Genomic DNA, 24,117 nt, shown 5'->3' on the forward strand with positions numbered 1-24,117 from the left:
GGATATCCTCCGGAGGCTAAAAGCTCTGTAAACAGGAAGAACGTGCCTTCACTTGCACATCACCGCAAAGGCATTACTGGTAAGAGCTGTACGCCTCTCATGGAGGTGGTTTTCTTTTTGCGGTGAAACTTCTGAGTTTTACCAGAAAAAGTCATTGGCAAGTGTAACGAGGAGTACGGTGGCACCTTTAAGACTAACAGATTTATTTGGGCATAAGCTTTCGTGGGTAAAAACCCACTTCTTCAGATGCATGGAGTGAAAATTACAGATACAGGCAAAAATATATATTGACACATGACGAGAAGGGAGTTACCTTACAAGCTCCCACGGTTTTTGCGCAAAAAAAAAAAAGGACTTTTTCCGCTTTAAATGGCAAGTGTAGACATGCCCTAAATCTAAGGCCTTGGCTACACTTGTGAGTTACAGCGCAATAAAGCAGCCCTGGGTGCGCTAGCTCACTCCCCGCCCACACTGGCAAGGCACATAGAGTGCTCTGACTCAGCAGCTACAGCGCTGCTGGTACTCCACCTCGGCGAGTAGAATAACGTTTGCTGTGCCCCCGCTGGAGCGCTGCGGCACCAGTATGAACGAGGTGTTGTGTTACTGCGCTGTGATCAGCCTCCGGAAACGTCCCATAAGCCCCTTAAGTCCAGTGGCCACTCTTGTCATTGTTGTGAAATCAGCTGCAGGAATGCGGAAATGCTCTTTCAAAGCTCCCTTTCGGAGAAGCCGGCTGCTTATCAGCTCCAAGGAAAGAGCAAACATTTACTGTTTGCTTTGAGTGAGTGAGAGCGAGGCGGGGGGGAGAGGGGGTCTGAACTTACAAGACAGCATGCTGACACACTCTCAGCACCCCAAAAACCCACTCTCTCCCTGTCACACTCCACCCCACCCCATCTCCATTTGAAAAGCACGTTGCAGTCACTTGCATGCTGGGATAGCTGCCCATAATGCACCGCTGCAAGTGCCGCAAATGTGGCCATGCCAGTGCGCTTGAAGCTGTCAGTGTGGACAGACTGCAGCGCTTTCCCTACTGCGCTCTCTGAAGGCGGGTTTAACTCTCAATGCTCTACATCTGCAAGTGTAGCCATGCCCTGAGTGACACCCAGCTTCACTTCTAGCTGTTTTGGTTTCTTGCTGCATTGGAATACAGCAACTTTAACAATGGAAGTTACCTCATGCTGGGCAGATCGTTAGTGGTTGGAGGGGATGACCCTTTCTGTCATCGATGCAGATCTAGTTCTGCTCCCAAAACTACAAACAGGTCAAAAACCTACTTTCAGGATCTGTGAACTTTCATATTAGAAGAACAATTTTCATATAATCATGGATAAATATTGTCTCTTTAAGTCCTGTCATTATATAAGGTACTATACAGTACTTATACATTAGGGGAAGATTTTCAAAGGCACAAAGGACCCTACTGCCCTTTTTGCCTTTGAAAAATTTCCCCTTAAGTGTCCAAGGTGCTTTTGTTGCTGTGTTTTTAATTTGAGCCATCAGACTGAAGAAACTTCTGTGACAGTAATGTTTTTGTTCTGTATTAATTCTGCCTGTATCAACTATACTTCTAGTTGCTAAAAACAATCTGGCAACTGGTTCTATTGTTTTTTTCTATGTGTATCTTAAAAACAAACCAGAAGTACCAGTTTACACACTGTCTTGTGATCATTCAGACTGGATTGAGAGATTTGGTCCATCTTTTATATTTCCTATCTGACTCCTATATCTTTGTCTTTTCCTTTTACCACCTGGAGTGCAACTGGCTTTCAGTAATTCTCTTTATTTTGGGCTCCATGGTTTTTTCAGCAGCCAGAGACAGTCATACTGTTTCTTTATCTGCAGTGAGAGATTCAGGGCTTGAAGCTATATTTTTTTATGCAGCATCAGGAAGTTCTACATTAGAAACAATGAGCGTGAATAATCTTTCTGGCATGTTTTCTAGACAATATAGTAACTCTGGACGAGAGAGCCAAACCAGCCGTTAGTCCAAAATACTTTTCAGCCCCAAGGTTGTGCGCGCTCATTGCCACAGGTAAATACCAGAGTTACAGTTCTAGGGCTGATGGACATACAAATGCTGAGTAGTTACTGTTTCATGCTTACATAAGGAAGAGCTGCAAATGGCCTCCATTTTAAAGCACTTTTAAAATAAGCTCTTCACTCTGTCGTTAAGTCAAAACTTCTTGTCTAATCAGAATAACTGAGAGACAGCCTAATAAATTCAGTACTAGTTCCTATCACTCTTTGCACAGAAATACACCAGACCCTCGCTAGAATGCGGGATTTGGGATCTATGCGCGGTACCGCGTTAACATGGGGACCGCATTAAAATTAATTGCAATTAAAGTAATTAAATTTGGGATCCATTTATCTATTTATAACACATTTATTAGGTAAAACTGGTGGATAATAACCACAGCAGGGGTACAGTAAGTGCAGATGCAAGCTTCTGTATGATATGGGCAAATTTCTATTACTGTAAGACCTGTAGCTTTCAAATCTTTGGCTCACTGCTATGGAAAGAATATCTTACTATGACCACAATTCTGCAGGCAGTTGCCCAGAGCAGCCTTATTGTAGCTATTCCAGTGCTTGCCCAGTTATGTAGAGAGGGCGAATAGCTTGACCAAGGGAAAAAAAAGGTGGAATCTCCAGTATGGCATACTTAAATACCTTGTTTATCTTATTAGTAAAATATTGCAATGCAAACCCAAAGATGCTCCCCCCTCGCCCTTCCCTCCCAGAGTCAGGATCAAGACCCCATTGTGCTAAGCACCGTGCAATACATTCAAAGATGTCCCTGTCCTAAGGATCTTACTGTCTGTCAATACTTTAGGTTCAAGTGGTACAACAAAACTTGATACAAATGCAAGGTATAATCATTTGCCTAAATATGGCTAGTAAACAAAACACTTTTTTCTAATCAAAAGCTGCTTTGTAACTACTCATTGGATATGGATTGTGGAACTTTAGGCATTAAGGGAAGCTCCTTAAAGTGCAGGGATAGTTTGTCACCCTAGAGCCGGCAGAAGCCTGTCTCTGAGAACAGTGTCTAATGTGAGAAGTTTTGGTGGGGCAAAGCCAGGGAGAGGGTACTTCTAGAGGGAATGCCTGGGAAAGCTCTACACCAGGGGTTCTCAAACTGGGGGTTGGGACCCCTCCTGGGGTCGCGAGGTTATTACATGGGGGAGTTGCGAGCTGCCAGCCTCCACCCTAAACCCCACTTCACCTCCAGCATTTATAATGGTGTTAAATATATAAAAGTGTTTTATATAAGGGGGAGGGAGAGGTCGCACTCAGAGACTTGCTATGTGAAAGGGGTCACCAGTACGAAAGTTTGAGAACCACTGGTCTACACTTTGAAGTGGAACGCAGTCTACACTTAAAAAGCTGCACTGTTCCAGTGCAGCTGTGCTTCTGTAGTGCTTTAGTGAAGACACTGCTATGCCCTCTGCGAGAGGCAGTGGCTATGCTGACAGGAGAAGCTCTCCTGTTGACGTAGCACTGGCTGCACCAGGGGCTAGGTTGGTATAACTGCATTGCTCAGGGGTTTGGTTTTTTCACACCCTTAAGTGACATAGTTATACCGATTAACTTTGTAGTGTAGACCCGGCCTAACAATTCTGTTCTCTGAAATGTTTTGTCAATGACTTTTATTCCTCCTAGAGGAGATTGGGGTTAGTGCATTCTTGAGGGTGGAGAACTGAAACCTGGCCAGTGAATTGGCTATGCTGCCGTGAGGAGGGAGCTCTAGGAAATTGTGCAGAAGCCACACAAATTCCCTGAGATCCACAATTAAAGGACCTAGGATTTAGGCGCTGTTCAGTTGGGCAGCCACAGACCCAGGTCTTTTTCTCCTGCAGTCCAAGAGGTAAGAGTTTTCTCTTATGCACTATATTTTTGCCAGCCTTTCTGTGGGTTTCTCTTCAGCCCTGCTATGGGTTTTTCTATAATGGTCCTCGTTTTCAGATGAGCGTGTTCCCAGTGTCTCTCCCAAATACCAGAAAGTGCACAGTACCTAAGTTTTAATTGGTTTCACAAAATTACTTATTGTGTACAAGCATGTAGAGGACAGACCCAGATGGCCTAAAGTCTGTCGTCATTTTTTCTTTTTCTCACACACAGTGACCTATTTCTAACTGTACTATGACTGTAATTCCTGCATCTTTCTAGTGTGTGAGACTTGGAGACGGTGACATAACATCACTTCTTAAATCTGTTTTGCATGTGGTCATATGGGATTACATATAAAACATTTCAGTCTGCGAAGAGGAGCGGCAATATATCAATAATTAACGTTGCTGCAAGCTTCAAATTCTATATCACGTAGTTATACCAAAAAAGGAGAACAGAAATTTGAGTGCATCTGTAAATAATAGTTTTTCCCACCATGTGTCATACTTGCTCACTGCCATTGTACCCAACGTCCAACGTGCTTTAAATGTTCTAAGACACTAGCAATCAAACAGAGCTGTTGCCTACCTTCTATACATGGGGAAAACTGTCTGCAACAACAGTATTGTAGAAGTGAATGTTTATTAGGATAATTCAGAAATAGTTTTCATTTCTAATGACTCTTTATCCTTCTTTCATCCTCTTTCTATTGCTTTGAAGAGCTTTTTTTCAAACTTTACAGCCCTAATTTTGATAAATGAGTATTCTACAAGAGAAACAATGAACCAGAAAACCCTGTTTTTACTTGTTCTTCTTTGTATCGGGGACAGGGAGAGGCTTTTTATCAAATAGTTATCTGCCATAATCTGATTCCAATAAAATATAATTATTTATGTTTCTATTTATTTATTCCAATAAAATAATTTGTAGTGATTTACAATGAACTAATGACTTTCAGATTTACAAACTCAACATGTATTTGGAACAGAAGTATCTAGTACAGTGGTGGGCAACCTGCAGCCCGTGGGCCACATGCGGCCCGTCAGTGTAATCCACTGGTGGGCCGTGAGACAGTTTGTTTACGTCGACCATCCGCAGTTCCCATTGGCTGGGAACGGCCCACCAGCGGATTACCCTGGCAAGCCACAGGTTGCCCACCACTGATCTAGTACATAGATGATGTAAATCTATAGTACAGGGGTCGGCAACGTTTGGCATGCGGCTCGCCAGGGTAAGCACCCTAGCGGGCCGGGCCAGTTTATTTACCTGCTGACACGGCAGGTTCGGCCAATCGCGGCCCCCACTGGCCGCGGTTCGCCGTCCCAGGCCAATGGGGGCGGCGGGAAGCGGTGCAGGCGAGGGATGTGCTAGCTGCGGCTTCCCGCCGCCCCCATTGGCCCGGGACAGCGAACCGCGGCCAGTGGGGGCCGCGATCGGCCGAACCTGCCGCGTCAGCAGGTAAATAAACTGGCCCGGCCCGCTAGGGTGCTTACCCTGGCGAGCCGCATGCCAAACATTGCCGACCCCTGCTATAGTACATTCACTAGTTTTAGGTGTGTTCCAGTTTATTCAATAACCAGACTGGGCTCCAATGATCATTGGCTTGTAATGTGTTTAATTATTTAGACCACAGGATTTTGTAGCATATATCCTTGGAATATAAATGTAAGTGGGGGTAACAACTGATGGATGAGATCACAATCGGGATGTAATGAGTGTTTTCTGTGGCTTCAGGGCTAGGTTAAAGACCTGATATAAGGAACATCCTTGCCAAGTATCGTTGCCATTTAATAGTTCTGGAAATGTTGTTGTTGCATATAAGTGACATGTCTATTGTGTAGCCTGGGATCAATGTAGGGTACAAAGTGCACCTGTCACAAATAAATGTCATGGATCCACAGGATCTGGGCTATGCCTCAGCTTTTAAACAGTCCCTTGGAAGAGCCCTTTCAGTGTGGCAGGCCTCCCAGGAGTCCCACTTCTCCTTCAGGATAGGACCTGCAGCCTTACCGCTTCCTAGACTGGAGTCTCTGGGTTCAGCCCGCTTTACTCTGTGAGCTCTACTCAGCGAACCCAATTGAGACAGATTCCTTGCAGAGACTTGTACACTCTTCAGGGACTAATGCATCCAAGCAAGTGTTTGCAGTGACACCCAACCAGTGTTTTCAAAACAGTAGGATTTATTAGCCAACTGGAACACACAGCATTGGAAGTCCTTAGGTTACCACTGAGAAAGAAAGGTTAAAGCATAGCCTATTCTGGTCAAGCCAGAGCAAACCACCAGCCAAGCTGTAGCCCAGTGATTCTCAAACTTTTTTTTTCCAGGGACCACTTGAAAATTGTTGAGGGTCTCGGTGAACCACTTAATGATCTTTCCGAATGTTATCTGTACTGTTAGCTAACTATTGTAAAGCGCTTTGGATAAAAGCGTTCTAAAAAACACCTAAATAATAATTAACGTTTTTTGTTCTACAAATAAAAGCACACAACTCGTATTTTAATATCAGTAGTCTTACCTTTCTAATGCGATGGATGTGCCCTCTCTCCCCCGCCGCAGCAACCCCCAAGCTGGGACTGGGAAGGAGGGGTGTCTCTCCCTCTCTCCCCCGCCGCAGCAGTCCCCGAGCTAGGGCTGGGAAGGAGAGGGCGTCTCTCCCTCACCACAGCAGCCACAGAGCTGAGGCTGGGAAGGAGGGCCATTTCTCTCCTCCAGCTGCAGCCCTGGAGCTGGGGAAAGTCGCCTCTTTCTCTGGCCGCTGCAGCCCGCACATCCCAAATTGCCCCCATTCCCCCCAAGGCCACCACCTCACCTTACATCTGCGTCTTCTCCAGGGTCCAGGCACCTAATTAGTGGAGCCATGTCTGCACAGCTCCACTAATTAGGTGGGTAGCTCTTCATTCTCTTGTGTGCGGCTGTCCAGGCGCGCACCTTAGAGGGAACTATCCGCGGACCACCTGAATGGAGCTCACAGATCACTGGTGGTCCACAGACCACAGTTCTGAGAACCTTTGCTGTAGTGGATTCCATGTCAAGCTCCGCCTCTCTGACTTCTTTAGTCAGTCCCAGATGAGAGCTGCAAGCTTCTGCCAGAGCCCAGGCAACTCTATCCCCTCCTGGTCATAGCTCAGTCCTTTATTCCCCAGGCCAGCCCATGCTGTGTTCACAACCCCCCCTGGCTGGTGCTTCCCACTGTTAAGTTCATTCGTGAGTCATTTGAGCTTGCATTGTCTCTCCGGTCTCTGTGTTGATCTGGGTTGGTTTCAACTAATTCTTTAACAACTCTATTCATTCTACCCAGACAGTGAGGCCAGATGGATGGACGGACACACAAGCGTGCACACACGTCTCTTAGTCTGCCCTGAGAGCAAACTTAGTCCTTCTCCCCTTCCCCTTCTCTCTCCCCCCTCCCCCCCGATAGCAATTCAAAGTATAGAGGGAAACTAAGGTGCACATGGGATTCATAAAAATATTATAGAAAATTTCCACTTCTTCACAAACAAGTTATTTATTAATGCAGCTACTTAGTTAATTAAGAAGATGAAGATGGTGCAGCGCATGCACACAAGCTTTGAACTTTACTTAATACAGACAAATATAACTGAAATAATAAAAATGTAGATAAGTATAAGAATAAGAAGTACAATAAAGAGGTTTTCTGGATTGTTCATACTTTCTGTGCATACTTACCACTTTATGGAGACCATTAGAAACAAAGATGGAAGTAAAATTTAAGAGGAGATCACCCCAAGAGGAAGGTGCTGGGCCAGGCTTCCTACCTGGTGGTTCTATGTCACCATCCCAGTGTCACAACTGGTCTTGATAATCTTTTTATACACCTCTTCCCATTCCACCCACATACATCTGGGATCATATCTGATCAAGTCAAGTCACAGCCCCCTATACATTCATTTTGGTTCTTCTACGTGCTGTTATAATGTCAGTAATTTCCATTATTATTTTTGTAAGTGTGCTTAGCAGATAGATTATATTTTACCGAAAATTGCAAACCCTCCAAGATCAGGACAGGGGTCAACAATTGTTTCACATATTAGCCGAGGAAATAGTTACTACAAAGGCCAAACTTTTAAAGGACTAATGAGATTTGGATAGTACATCTCTATCTATCATCTAAGCAATGAGAGGCCTTCACTGCATGAAACAAAACTGTGAGATCATTGCTGCTTCTGCACTTGACATTCATTTTGGTCACATGAAGTATCTAAGGCATATCGGCCCCTGGAAAAATTATTTTAGCTTTAAGGATAAGTTCTATTTTCACTAAGTCTAACCTTGATGTTAGTGGCTACACTTTTTTTGCTAGGTATTGACATTTAAAAATAATGTTTTCTACGTTTTGAATTCTGAGCATGATGCTTATAACTGTATAGGTAGCCATGTGATCAGAGGAAACCATTTATATTATGGTGGTCTAGTGAGTGACCCCATCCTGCTCTGTATTTCCTCTTCCTACAAATAGCCAGTCCACTTTTAGAAAATCTAATGCATTGTGTTCCTTGACTTGAGATCCTAGGGCCCCAGAGTTGACACTAGGATAATGTCCTTCCAAAGTTTTATATTAGAGAAGAATTGTTTGAATGGGTAACAATGGCTGGATCAAGAATATCTTTCCTCATTCAAAACAAGTTGCAGGCCCATTCATCACAGAATTTGATGTAAACTAGTTGGGACTCCCTGAAACCTAATATAGTGTGTAGTATTATGGGAAACCATTTTTTTTTTCTTTGAGTGAGCTGGTCTAGAACCAGCACTTACAAAAGCTTACTTGTTGTGAAGTTGTTGGTGCTCATCCACAAATACTTGAATATCAAGGTTCTTATAACAGAGTCCTGGATGAGTTAGGTGGCCCAGTGATTAGTGTACTTTGTACCTCCTTCCGGTGGTTGATCTTATAATTCTGGTCCTCTATTCAGAAGTGCGGTCAGGTGGATAGGCGGTTTGAGCCCCTCCTGTCATGGGGGCAGAGGTAGGGGAGCCCAGGCCCACCCAGTCCACCTCTCTGGCTGCTGAAGGTGCCCTCTGAGTTACACTCCCAGGGTCACTTCCCATCACTGTTTTTCTCTCCTCGCTTTCAGTCCCAGATAAGGTGAAGAAGAAAAACAAAAGGTAACCAAACTGTCAGCCATAGCCGTGCTCAGCAAATTGCCTTACTCCCTCAGGGAGGCTTTTCCGGTGCTCTTATCAGGAGCCTTCAGGGCAGGTCTGTCCTCCTCCCCAGCCACCCCACTTCTGAGCATGGCTACTCCTTTTTCAACCCGGTTGGCGCATGCTCGGCAGGGCTGAAGGGGTAGGGTTACCTGGGCCCACTTCTGTCCTTTAACCCCTTCTTGCCTGGTGTGGGATTTGTATACTCTGTCACAATGCTTTAGATTGGCATTTCTATCACTAGCAGAATAAAATATAATGAAGTTAAAATTGCTGCTGAATACTATCTTGCTTTTTTCCATCTTCTATGCATTCAGATGGTATAAAGCTTTAGCTTCTAGCTGTACTAGTCCTCAAAATATTGGCAGACAAAATATCATTCCAGGAGGTGGGGGAAGCCATATGGTAATTAGAAGAAGTGGTTGGCAAAGCACTCAAATGTTTGGATGTTTTATATAACATTGGATGGGGTCTGCAAAATTGGGCAGGAAATCTCATCAGAATAAGCTTGCGTGATTGACTTTCAGTATTTCCTGCTTCCAGTGAGGCTAGAAGCATCAGCAGAACAGCTTTTCTTGCAGAATTGAACTACTTTTGCTTCTGATTTCAGCCAGAACCAGGAAATGAAGTGGGGGGAAAAAATGAAAAATAAGTTACTCAAGCTTTCTCTAACATTAAAAGTTCTGGGCACAAGTTTGGGTTGTTTCTTATTTTATGCAAACCAATTCCCATCCTCTTTAGTGTTGTGTTTGTGTTTCTCGCCTGTTTGTTTTGAGAAGAAACCGATTTCTATGGCAACATTGCCATGTAATAAAGTTACAGGTGAATATTTAAGTATTCTCAATTTGATGCTGTTGGATTTTTACACGTTCTGATTTTTTTTTTATAATACTATGTGTATTTTCTGCAGCAGGATTAGTTGCTGTTTAGTCTTAGTTATAGTCCTAGGCAGCAATTTTTCTTGAAACACGCTGCCACTTTTCTCTAAGATCGAAGAATGTTCTTTTATGCATGGTGGCTTCTGTTTATGGACAGCTGGATTATCACTCAAGCTGTCTCTAGCAGGAGCCAGAACAGGCAGGACATGCTGATGTTTTTCAAGATGCTTTGGAGCTTGGATGAGCTGAACCTTCCATTGTTTCTCATTCTCCGTTCTGCCTCTCACACAATCGAATGTTGTCATTCGTTACGTTGTGCTGAGTGGTTTTTGTATTTCATACTATGGTATGGCTGAAAAATCAAAAAGAAAGGCATATGAAAACACATCTGTTCCTCTTCGGCAATCATATCAGTAGCAGAATGTTTGTCTTGTGACAGAGACTCGTTCCTTTATATGAGATGCAGCTTCAACCGATTCTTACTCCCCCCACACCTTGTCATCTAGGATAATGGCAGTCTGTTGACTTTCCCAGAGACATCTTGCAGCAAAAGAACTCTTGTGGTTGTAGGACATACTGTTTCCTCCACCTTATATGCTTGGCTGATGCAGCTTTAAGCAAATGCCATTTAATTAAAGGGGCTGCTGAGAATAGGTCTTCTACAAGCCATATTTAAGCACAAATTAATTTACAAATTCCACAGATAAAAGTTGCAATCCATGGTTCTTGTTTGAGTCCAGTACGACTCCTCTCCTCCTTCCTGGAAGAAAAGTAAAAAGCACTTTTCTAGCCTAGATCCTCCAGAAGAAGTGTCAGGTAGGTCCAGTGCATCTGAATCTTCATCAGAGGATATGTTCCCTGATGTAGATAGTTTACCTAAATAAGCCCACCTCAGTAAAAAGGATCCTGAGAAGAGCTAGATTAGGTCACATTCTCAAATCTTAGGTGTATTTTCATCCAAGAAAGAGTAGGAGCAGAGGCCAAGGTTTTGATTCCTCCTACTCTAAAAGGATCCTTGTGCCATGTCGGGGTGGCCTTTGCACTTTCCTCTAGGAGGTGGATTTTGATATTTTAGCTCAAACTGAAGATCAGTTTGTAACAAAGTAGGTAACTGTGCCAAAAGGGTGCTTGGTAGATTGGAAGGGGAATCAGTTGCCAAAAGTCTCCTTAAAATAAATAAATAAAAAATCCAAAATGTATCCTTCACAGTTTTCCAAAAACAGTCCTGGAAAAATTTGTACGAGAATATTAAAAGATTTTTGGCTTCCAGCAGAAGAGAAAAGCACGGCAGTGTGCCTGCTTTTTGCTTTCTGTTACCCAGTAGTTCAAGAGGGATCAATCATGTACTTTTGGACTAAAATGGCTAGATAATTATCTTTTAGCTTAAAATAAACTCCAAAGGAAAACCTTCGAGCGCAGACTGGAGCAACAGACTCTGGAATTAAGCTACATGACTTAGGTTTGCATTACGCCTTTGTGCATAATACTTTCCACTGATTCACAGTGATATGTAATTTCAGTTTGTAATTGGCAATCAGCATTTTGCTTCCCTTCTGTCTTGGCATCTTCACAGAAGTGCTAGTAGTATTAGCAGTAAGCAACTTTTCTGAATGATCAAAAAAGCTCTTTTACTAGCTCAAACAGCTGTGAACAAAGTGTTGGAAATGTTTCACAATCGGGGTTTATAGTCAACCTAAAAAAAGTTACTGGTACTTTGTTTCACCATCAAAGCCATTTTACCATATGATCAGTTTGGTGAGGAGACAGTACATCTAGGAGTGGAAAAGATAACATAAGTTGATGGAAGACATCAAGAAAATTGAGACAATGGGTATTCTGATGGAGCCAGTATTTAAGAAAGACATGGTACTTCAGTAATTGGAGCCTCTTGTCTGAGAATAATGTTGTAGGCACAGTTCTTGTCTAACCACAAAGATCATAATGCTCCATGAACAAACTGTCTTACTCAGTATTTCTAGGTGCAATTCATCTTGCTGATTTTAACCTGTCTTTCTAGCTGGAAACCTTTCTAACCTAGGGAGGTTGTGGAATCTCCATCATTGGAGGTTTTTAAGAACAGGTTAGACAGACACCTATCAGGAATGGTCTAGTTATTGTATAGTCCTGCCTTGAGTACAGGAGACTGGACTAGATGACCTATTGAGGTCCCTTCCAGTCCTACACGTCTACGATTTTGGGAATATATACAATTGGTGTACCAACATCAGCTTTAGAAATAAGAATAAAAGTGAGGAAAACATTGCATTATATAAATAGATACCTTTTTAATGGTTCGTTCTTACCTATTTTCCAGAGAGCAGAATTGACCTCTGATAAAGACCTGTATCTTGACAACAGCTCTGTTGAAGAAGCATCAGGTGTCTATCCAATTGATGACGACGATTATTCTTCTGGGTCCGGCTCAGGTAAGACATGTGTCTCTACATTTTTTCATCGCATTGTAACATTTTTTTTCTTCTTCAGTAAGTACAAGAATGTCTGTCTAAACCTGAAAGCTGTTCATCACCTTGAAATTATTGCTTTAGTCGGGATTCCAGGGCACTTGACTCTATACATGCATTGTGCTGAGCATCTCTCCAGATTTATCCCCTATCTATTAACTTCCTGCTCTTATGCTTTTCTACTCAGTTTGTCCAATAGCGATATCATTTTACCGAATTTCCCTGCATCTCATCTATAGTGTGCTGAGCTTTCTGGAGTTTTAGAAAGTAGAATTTTGGGCATGTGTTCTCTCCCCCATGGGCAGATTTGATTCCTAATTGGGTATCCTAATCTTTGATATTAAATGTTTGTAGCAAGATACTAGTTTAATCTAGTCTTATATTTTTCTTGTACAGACACACATTCAGATAAATATTGTTAATAAATTTACTTGCATCTTTTTAATAGAAGTCCAGATATTACCAAACAAATCTGATAGCTTTTTCTGATGTAATTACATCAATTTAGTGGATAGAAGAAATGCAATGAATATATTTATATTTGGATTTCAGTTAAGGTGTTCTACATAGTGACACTCACCCAATTTCTTTACAAGTTGATTTAAGTGTCAAGTATATGAATTTCATCACATGAATTGGAGACTGGTTGAAAGGCAAGCAACAGAATAGTGATCCAAGTGGGAAATGTGTCAGGTGGGGTACCATGGAGATCAGTTTTGGGGACTCATGTCATTCATATTCTTCAGCACAGTAAGATCCACAAATCCGACAGTGGGTCTTCAGCCTGTTGGCTATTTTAGGGTCAGAACTCGTACTTGTCGAGCACTGGCCAAGAAGTGTTCCTCTCCTGCTGACAAGCCTGCTAGTCTTGCTCTGTTTCCAAACCTACAGTTAAGATAGACAGGCCTTCCTGATCCAAAGCTTCTAGGATCTTTAGAAAATAAAGTATTGGATTCACACTGAAACAGAACCTAAATGTTACATTGTGGTACATTTTATCTATTAATTTAGTTGGACCTGAACTAAAATTTGTGCCTTACTTTTGGGGTTGAGTCGCTTAATGCCTGCTTTCCCTCTCTTCCTGAAGAACTACGGTAGCATATGGCCATGCTTGATCATGGCTGGCAAGCAAGCTAATGGAAAACCTGGTCCTCTTGAACTTTTTCCAGAGTGTATGCATGGATAAGAGCTCTACTGCTTACGTGGCTGGGGAGAAGCATCCCCTCACACAAACTTTGGCCCAGCCCAGTAGTAAACCTGGTGGTATGTGGAGAGCAGCTTATATTACCATTCGTGATGCAGAGAGGGAAGTACATAGTAAATACTTTGATTCCATGTTAGGCAGTAAACTTTCCTGGAGAATATCCATTGCTAATTCAAGGTACAAATAAAATCAGATTTCCTTTTTTTTACATGGATTTTCTTCCCCATCTTTCTGTTGTCCTGGTGAGTTGTAGGGTGAACTGTCAACTCTAGTTATATGCTTTCGTACTTCGTGACAGCACTGTAGTTGAGTATAGATATAGTAAGTGATTTTTACCCTTTGTACCTGATCCAGACTCAGCTAAAAGAAGAACTTTGCTTAATGCACACTTGCTACTGCAGTACCCAGTCGACCTTGAAATTTCTGCAGTATCTTTCTCTGGTGTTCATGCTCACGGGTTGCTAGGACAGGCAACTTTTTAAAAAAAGAATATTTTAGGAAGTCTAATTTTGTTCAATGTTTGCTTCAATCTGTGTGACTATTTTCATGACAGTATTAAAAACTGCCTCTCCTTTTCTGCCCCATTTTTGCAAGTAGAAATAATTGGGTGCATAAATAAAATGTAGATGTCTAAGTATTTGATTGCTCCTGCAGATCAGAGAGTTAAACATCTAAAATCTACTAGTGATAATTTTTCCTTATAAAGTTGCAGGTACAGACTGAGAGGTCTGTTTTGAGGCCTTTTGGATACTAAACAGAAAGAACACTAAGATCAGGGAAAGCTTCCCTTAAGTTCCTACAAGACAGGTCTATGCAACCCACATCAGCGCTGGATGGGCAAGACCCTTCCCTGGACCAATGGGGACCAAGTCCAGAAAATACCCAATGAGCTGCAGAACAGCTAGCTCCTGAATTGCTACTTCCAAACCTGTCCTCCTATGGGTTCTCGTAGGGCAGCATGCTCCTCTGAAAACCACTAGGACAGATCCCTTTCAGCTGATCAACCCAAGAAGAGTGGACTTCAAGGCCTGAAATGGGTATCACTGGAGGCCTGAAGGAGCACAATATTGGACTTCCAATATTGTCTTGGGCACTGAATATAACTAGCTCCGTTATCAACATCTCATTTGTCACCATGTGCCATAGCACCATCACATTTGGTGTTGACTACTTGGGCACCATTGACCTCTGCACCACTTATTTTAGCACACTATCTCTGTCTCTGTTCTGAGATCATACACAGTACCATGGGATCTGCAGATTACAACAGAGCCAGAGTTGCTGTTGCTATCCAAGGTGCTGAAACGTTCTTTGAGTAGTGGCCCTATGAATACTCCATTCAGGTGTGCATGCATGACGTGCACCTTTAATTGGAGATTTTCAGTGTCAGTGCCTGTTCAGACCATGCATGCACTCTACACATCCTCGTGCACTGCATTCAGGCTATATAGGGCTGTGTGGGTGAATTGCCCTCTGTTCCTTTTCAACCACCTTGGCCTGAGATGGAGCATTCAGCATAACTGTTTTTGTTGGTCAAGCTTGCCTGGGTTAGTATGTTAGCGTTAGAGTTTAGATTAGTTTAGTGTTCGTTTTTATAGAGCATTGTTTTGGGGGATTTGTTGTCCTTTCAATTCTCTGTCCCCACACCCTTCATGGGGAAGTATGCCAGGATCACCAGGGTTCAAATGTTTTTTCCTCAGCTCAACATTCCCTTAGACCCTTTAAAGGTAAAACTTTAGAGATTTCTGAAAGGGGCTCTAAGAAAAGGAACTCTGGATCTCCTCATAAAGAACCCTCACCAAAAAGACTGAAGTCTCCTCATAAGTTGACCATCTCTAAGCCTTTAGGTTCTCAGCCCAGTACCATTGAGTCTCCAGGCTCCTCTGGGACAGATGGCACAGCCAAGTCTCTGGGCTCCTCTAAAAGCCATGGCTCCAGCCACACTCTGGTAGCTAAAACATCTTTTGATACTGTCAGGACATGATCAAGGCATTAGGGAGAGACAGTCTGCTCTCAGCAAACCAGTACTGATACACACATTCCAGCCTCTGGTACCCAACATAGTGGGGCCCTTGGTACTGCAGAGGGCTAAGTGGCCACCTGAGCCTATTTCTGCCTCAAAGCATACCATCTGCTTCCTCTTCCAGAGACCTGCCTAAATAGACTTTCACCGTGAAACCATTAGTTCATCTGGTACCACCGGAATGTAGGTACTCGGAGGACCTATCTGTGTCAAAGGAACTGGAGTCTCCCCTATTGATGGATACCAAGCCCTTTTTGGTACTGAGATCTGCACAATCACCAGAATTGCACCTTTCTCTGGTACTGCCTGGTTCACCACCATTTTCTGGTGAAGCTCCTCCTATGGATGATGATGATGAGGAGGAGGACCTCTCTCAAATATCTGAGCAGGGTTCTCCTATTTACCTCTTTGTGACATCTACAAAGAAAGAGATGATGCTCGGGGGAGACATTATGAAGGCCTTCCTCGGTGTATGAGCAGCCATGGATGCCACCCCTTATGCCATGTGGTTCCCCTCAGCGGCCATATTGGGACCCTTGATGGGCCGGCTGTCAACAATTCTCTAGAGATTCTAGCCTCGCTGGAACTGTAGAGACTGACAGTCCCCTTCCCATCTTTCTCCTTAGTTACCTGAACAGTAGAAGGAAACATTCGAGGAGCAGGAGGCTAGAATAGACAAGGTCAGGCTGCAGACTGATATCGCCTCATCTGCCCCTGAAGAGGCTGTCATGAATCTCCCACTCTCCCTGGCTAATGACTTTAAGCAGTTCAAGACTTCGTGAAACAGGTGGCAGATTCTTTACAGATACCTCTAGAAGAGGTCAAGGACTCATACCACAAGCTGCTGGATATTTTACAGGCAGCGTTGTCTGCTCAAGTTACCCTGCCCATTTAATGAGGCACTTTTGGATCCTGCCAAGACTATCTGGCAAATTCCAGCAACAGTACCACCACTTGTCAGAGGGCTGATAAAAATACTGTGTCCCAACCAAGGATTCTGAATTATTTCCCCACCCTTCTCCTAACTTATTGGTCATTGAAGTTGTCAATGAACATGGAAGGCAGCATCACACTAAGTCAATGCTGTATGACAAGGACCAAAAATGCCTTGACCTTTTTGGACATAAGAGCTACTTCTTAGTGACCCTGCAGTTTAGGATGGCTAATTAGTAGGCTCTCATGGCATAGTATAATCATACCAACTACTCTAAGTTTGTCATTTATTGAACACCTTCTAACTGAGCATCATGAGCATTGTCAGTACATTATAGCAGAATGTCAGGTACTAACTAGAATGTCCTTACAGGCTTCCATGGATGCTGCTGACAGTGCCACTTGTTCCATCTCCATGCCAGTTGTCATGTGGTGGGCAAGGGGCTCCAGCTCTCTGGGTTCTGAGATCCAAAAATACAGTTGAGAACCTTCCCTTTGATGGCTTGAAACTCTTTGTGGACACGTCTCTACATACTTTGAAGGACTCTAGGGCCACCTTGCGACCTCTCGGGATCTACATAGCCGTAAATAAACTGAGATATAGTAGATCCCAAACAGCCCAGAGATCCCACCTTGTCCAGTTCCCTGTGTTTCAAAGATGTACAGCGCCCCCATGAAAAAAAAAACTAGATTCCAGAGAAAGAGAACCACCGCTATATCTGGCCTAACCACACAGCCTTCATCATAATCAAAACACCAGTTTTGACAGGCTGGTTGAGGGTCTGAATTGTCTTTACTTTTTGGGCTTCCAGGTGCAAGTTCTCCACCTTCCTTCTTGAGCAAATTACTACTGACAAACAGGTCTTGGAGATTATAAAATCAGGCTACTCCATTCTTTTTACCTCCCTTTGTCCACCTCACCCATTTCCCTGTCCCTCTTCAGGGACCCCTCTTATGATCACTTGTTGACACAGGAAATCAAATCCCTTCTGTGCACAGGAGCCTTAGAACCAGTTCCTGCTCAGCACAGGGAAAGGGATCTTACTCCAAGTACTTCCTGGTCCCAAAGATGAATGAAGGGTGGAGACCTGTTTTAGATCTAAACAACTTTGAGAGCACAGAAGTTCAGGATGGTCACTCTTGCAGCTATAGTCCCTTCATTGGAACTAGGGGCTTGGTTTTCAGCCCTTGATCTGCAGGACCTGTATTTCCATATCTTGATTCACCTATCTCTGATATGATTCCTTCATTTTGTGATAGGCTAAGATCAGTTCCAATACTGGGTTCTCCCATTTGGGTTTATCTCTGCGCTGAGAGTATTTTCGAGAGTTTGGGCAGTGGTCACTGCCTCTTTGTCCTGTGGCGATAGTCTTTACATACGTCGACAATTGGCTGATGAAGGAACAGTGTTATGACAAAGTTCTTTCAGCTATACAGGCAGCCATGGCACTGTTCCTCAGGCTAGGTCTCAAGCTCCATATTGAGAAGTCTATATTGGCTCCTGTGCAGAGAATAGAATCCATAGAGGCATCCCTAGATGCTATAACAGCCAGGGCCTACCTTCCCATGGACAGGTTCATGACACTATCAGATTCTGACCTCTGGATTCAAATGAGCCCACAGACCTTCATGAGAAAATGTCTCCCAACATTTGGGGTACATGACAGCTTGCAGCTTTGTAACAAGTCATGCAAGGTTATGCCTTCATTGTTTCCAAGAGTGACCAAAAACAGTCTACCGAACAAACACATTCTAGACAGACAGGTTTCATTCCCTTGTCATATGAAAGATTCCCTCAACTGGTGGAAGGATTCTTGCAACATCTGTACAGGCATCCACTTTATTCAGCCACCCCCAACCATTACCATAACATTACCATTATTCATTCCAGAGGTGGACCTCTTCACCACCATCACCAACAAGAAGTTTTGTTCAAGGGGGTGAAAGGGCCTTCACACACTAGAAGATGCCTTCCTTTTACCTTGGATGAAAGGACTTTTGTATACATTTCTCCCAGTGCCCCGAACATTAAAGGTAGTAAACAAGATGAAAACGGACAGACCCCAGGCTTCCTGCTCCCATAGAGCCCTGGTTGCAGATTTGGGGTCCAGAGGGCTAGCAGGCTTCCTGATGGAGCTGCAGACCCTGCAACGTGGGTAGGTTTCCAGTGGATATCCTGCTTGTGTTTTGGCAAAATTTTCATTGCATCTGTAATAGATTTGGCAACACATTTCACTACAACTCCTCAGCATTTTCCAACCAGCTGTAAAACCTGCCCTGTGCCAGGTTCCCTTGAAGCAGCCCAAGAAGGAAACCAAGTTATCTTTTGGTGTCAAAGAGCCCAAAAGCCCTGGCAGCAAGAGCGGTCCATCAGCTGGTTTTAAATTAAGAATTGCTACCTACCAAGCCCTCTTTGCAAGGTATGAGTATCTCAACTGGTAGAAAAGCTGAGTTTGCCGACAGGTTGCCTCAAGAGCCTGAGGAGTTCAAGTTCCTGATTTCTGAGGGGCAGTAGATAGCTAAGATGTGTCTGCAGGCCTCTTTAGATGCACTGTGGTCCATGGCAACCTTCGTTGTCCTGAGGAGAACGTCTTGGCATCAGGTATCCGATTTCAGAGCCCTCAAAGGGGAGGTCTTCACTCTTTTTAACTGAAAGACGGATGACTCTCTTCACTCATTGAAGGACTCCCAGGCTATTCTGCATTCACAAGAAGAATTTACAGCAACTCCTAGAAGGAAGCAGGGAAAACCTTCATGTTCTAGGCAGAGACCATCACCCGTACTTTCTATCACCAGAGGTCCGCTGAGCCTCCAAAGAGATGGCAGTGCTTTCAAGAAGAAGACCGTAGGCCTCTACATCAGTGACCACTTCCAAGCACCCCTTTTGTCAGGCTGGTTGAGAGTTGTGCTACTACCAGTCTACAGAACCTTCCCTCCTCCTCCCTCCCACCTCTGTTTGGACACCACCTCTGTTTCTTTCAGGAAACGTGGAACTGCATAACATCAGACTGCTGGGTGCTAGAGAGTCTCTGTGGGAAACTCTTTAGTTTCATACCCTTCCCTCCTGCTTCCCTGTCTCTATTCAGGGTCCCCCTCTCGCAAGAGACTTTGCTTCAAGAGGTGGAATCCCTTCTCGCTTTAAGGGCAGTAGAGGAAGTTCCACTACAATATGGGAGGGATTCCCGTACAGTTTCTATTTCAACTATTTCCTAATCCCAAAGTAAAAAGGGGGATGGTGCCCTATCGTGGACTTGTGGAGACTTGATGCCTTTTTTTGTTGCTTCAGGTTCAAAATGATAACCTTTGCCTCCATAATTCCATCGTTAATCCACAGGACTGGTTTGCAACTCTCAACTTGCAAGATTCTCACTTCCATATCTCTGTCCATGCTGCTCACAGGAAGTACCTGAAGTTACTGGTGGGACAAGCACATTATCACCACACAAGGTACTGCCCTTTGGAGTATCAACTACATTGAGAGTTTTCATCAAATGCCTAGTAATGGTGGTAGCTCATCTAAAAAAACAAAGGCTAATAATGTAGCAATACCTCCACAGTTGGCTGATTTGAGGAGTCACCTTAGCAAATGGAGATTCTGGTCAGCAGTTTCTCTGACTCTTCAAGTTGGGGCTGAAGATCTACACAGAGAAATCTTTTGACCCCTGTAATGCTGGGCCTGTGAAGGTTAAACAGTCAGCAAGCTGGGGGACCTGTAAAGAAACCCTTAAGGACATATCAAAATGATATTGCAAGGTAAACGGGGCCATTCCTTGTCGATAGACATCAAAGCCACGTTGAGTAGACTAGAATCTTTAACATATTTGCTTGTATTGTTTGAGAATCGAAGAGTAAGTGCTAAATATATCTGTGTTTACCTGCATTCTGTTAGAAATCTAACAATGTGATCTAATTAGTCTATAGATGCTAAATCCTGTTCCTGTCTTGTAATGCTTCATTACTATATTCTATTGACTCGGAGATCAAAAGGGGATATCATTTATATGGAACTTGTGGTGTCAGAATATTGTCCTAATCTCTCCTAGAAGCTTGTAATTCCACATAGTAAACTACTTGTGAACTGTCTTAATAGTTTGAGTGGCTATTGTTAACTGTATTGTTTGAGAAAGAACCCATTGAATAGAGATCAAACTGTCGGTTCACTTTCATCAAAGCCCATGTGGTGGAGTTACCTGTGAGCGTCCAGCTTGCTTCAACTGTAAAGGAAACTTTGGGCCTGATCTTTTTCATCTCCGGTCATCTTAAACTTTAACGGGGAAGGTCTAAACCTTAAAATTGAGGCCTTCAGGTGTACCCTGGATCACCCTGGAATTCTCATGGAAGAACTTTAACAAACTCTGTACCTGGACTCTCTATTGGATTCTAAACTTTAGAACTGATTCCAGAAAGACTTTTACAAATCAGCAACCTCACCATCTCTGCTATGAAACTGACCTCAGGACTTTACACACATTTGTATGTATATTGATCTCTTAACCGTATATAACTCTTTTTTATTTTATTAATAAATCTTTGATTTTAGTTAATAAGGATTGGCTGAAAGTATGTATTTGGGTGAGATCTGAAATATTCATTGACCTAGTGCACAATGTATCCGGTCCTTTGGGATGGGTAGAAATTTAAGTATGGTGAATAAGGTTTTTACTAACCCCTCACTGTATTATATTTGGATGTTTAGATAGGATCCAAAGGCTGGATTGCCTAAAGGGGACTGTAATTAGCTTCTGGTTAACCAGTGTGGTATTACAGAAGCTGTTTTGTTACTGGCTTGGTAAATCTAATTATAGAATAAATCACCAGTCTTGGGAATTGTCTGCCCTATTTCTTGCAGTCTGCCCTGAGTTGGCATTCTCAGCGTGACCCATCCAGGCACCATGATCACAACCCTACACATAGATTAGAGTTTATAGGGGCAGTGACAGACTCCATGACAGCCAGAGCTTACCTGTCACCAGACAGATTTAAACACATGATCATGCTCATCTGCCAGCTGCCAAATCAACCACGCATGTTGGTGAGAATTCACTAAAGTCTCTCTGGATGTGTGGCTTCCTGTACGTTCATCATGCAGCATGCCAGACTACATCTACGTTGTGTGTAAAACTGGCTGAAGTTGGTGAACTACCAAGCGGACATCATGTCGTATGCAGTATCTATGCAAGTTCCTCCCAAAGCCCTTTCCTCACTGAACTGGAAAGGAGTACTATTCCCTTAATTCTCCTCACCAAGACTCTGGTGATTGATACATCCCTCCTAGAATGGGGAGCACATCCAGACCACTGTCAGGTTCCTTAGGGCATCAACCTTATTCCATTCCTATCAGGTCCTAGAGAACAACTTCATTCTGTTCCTTTAGTGCACTACTCAGATGAAACCTAGGCAGACAGTGTTGTCATACTTCCTATCCATTAGGGTAGGCCTTCTGATGGCTGCTATTTCCAATCAGATGGGGGGAGGGGTAGTTGAATTTGGGAGCTTTCTCTGAGACCCAGTATTGTACTGTTAATTCAGACAAGTAGTCCTCACTGGTATCCTAGCATTCATTCCATAAGTAAAACCAGGAAATATTCCTCCAGTTAAGCATGCAAGTTCACTCCTTAGGAGCACTGACAGTCTCAAGGCAAAAGAGTCATGTTTCCTGTATTGAGATCTGCTAGACAGCAACTAGTAACCAAACTGTGCATATTGACCATCTAATCTTGGTCAATGTCTCTTTCTCTTGGCAGAAGTCTTCTCTGGGCATTAGTACCAGGGAGAGAGGAAGAAGATATTTTTATATAATCTACCTTGTTTTGGGTGTCCATATTTAAAGGATGATCCTGCTTCCCACGCTGGAGGCACGCTACTATGAAAATACCATCATAACAGATCTGCCGACCTTAGCACAAAGAAGATTATGAAAATACATCAATGCTTACCTGAAAAGTTCCTTTCTTTTGAGTAATAAGGTCCACATATCCAGCCTATGCTGGAGACAAATGGATCATCCAGAATAGAGATGGAAATTGATATCTGAGGATTTGTGTTTGTTATCATTAGGTGGAATTTACCATATTTGTAGTAGGAATGTATTTCTCAAAGTGTATTTATCACATTCTGTAATTTAAGTAAGTAGAATTGGAATTAAATTAGCTTTGGAAGTTTTCTTAACTGGCAGGACCTTCGGGGGTGCGACAGTCCCCTGCTGCCAGTGCATTACAGGCCCAATTCTACCCTCAAGCTGCAAGCAGGCTGAAGTACTTATTGTAATGTATCTATGGACCTTATTATTTTAAGCAGGGAATTTTTTAGGTAAATGTGGATACCTTTTCTTATTGGATGCTTTTCCCCTCTTCTTTTTCTTTACAGGATATTGTTTTCAAATATTTGACCGTCCTTCGTGAAGCCCCATATTGACAACTTATTTCGTGCAGTCTTTTTCAGAGGAATTGTCTATGCCTTAATTAGGGTGTTGTTTTAGAATTCCCTTAACATCCTTTCACAGTGGTGATTTTAATATACTACATTGCAAGTTAGATTTTTTTTTTTAATTCCTTCACTTTTGCTTTCCTTGAATCCAGTACCCTTGTGCTTAATTATTGTGTGAACCCGTTCCTTACAATGCTGAATCCAAATAGTTCTTGGTCATGGGATCCAAACTTCCCTATGACTTTCAGGTTGTCAGTAAGTTCATCTAATTGCCAAGAAGTCATTCTGGGATGACCTATCTTCTCATTCAAACTTTTACATCCTGTATTCTATAGCTGTATTCTGAAAGCGCTCTTCTTTAAAAAAAAAAAAAAAAATATTCAGAGGGTTTTAAACTCTAAAAGCCTGGTAACTGACAGAGAATGGCAGAAACATTTTGGTAACTACAGTGGATTGTAGCAGTTTATCTCAAACGTTTTGTGGCAAAGCAAGGTTGTTATGAATAATCATGGGCAGAACATCATTTATTTTTTGGTTGGAACTCTACTACAGTTAAAATGTAATGCGTACGAATGATTTTCATGCAGAGATTTCCTGAACATCATTGTTTTGTTTTAGGAGCTGAAGAAGATGAAGATAATACAGTGATAGCAACGTCTAGAACACTTCCAAAGATACCGTCAACTAGTGATGCGCCTAAAGCTGACACAACTACACTGAAAACACAGACCAAGATTCCTGCACAAACTAAGGTTTGTGGGCAGTTACTTTTTACTGCAGCACAGTTATACTTTTTTACATGGTTTTAATCAAACATAATTCTGTATGCCTTAAAAGGTTATTTGAAAATATACTTAATGAATGGTTATGCCTATAATAATCATAAAAACCTTACCTAATATTTCTACACTCTGTTAAATCAAATGTAGAGCTGGCCATAGAGATTCTAATTCCCAGTATAGAACCAGTGTACCCACTCTAGATTTCACTTCCAAGAAGAGAGTATCAAGACCAGGACAGCACATCATCTCATGAACACATAGGTATATGTGAACATGCAATATAGTCTTAACCCTTCATTATGTCTCCAAAAGGGTTGCTAAATAAGCCATGTATTAAGCTGCCTCCCC

At 42.8% G+C, this 24,117-nt stretch overlaps 1 protein-coding gene across 1 annotated transcript in view; it reads left to right on the forward strand.

The window, feature by feature from the left end:
* SDC2 (syndecan 2) overlaps positions 1-24,117 on the forward strand; it is a 104,203-nt gene that overhangs the window by 71,479 nt on the left and 8,607 nt on the right. Inside the window, exons 2-3 of the mRNA XM_005291622.5 lie at positions 12,254-12,365; positions 23,606-23,739. Coding sequence (XP_005291679.1) covers positions 12,254-12,365; positions 23,606-23,739 — 246 coding nt within the window. The remainder of the gene's footprint in view (positions 1-12,253; positions 12,366-23,605; positions 23,740-24,117) is intronic.

This window comes from Chrysemys picta, chromosome 2 (genome assembly GCF_011386835.1).
Source record: "Chrysemys picta bellii isolate R12L10 chromosome 2, ASM1138683v2, whole genome shotgun sequence".
In the NCBI taxonomy this organism is placed as follows: Eukaryota; Metazoa; Chordata; order Testudines; family Emydidae; genus Chrysemys; species Chrysemys picta.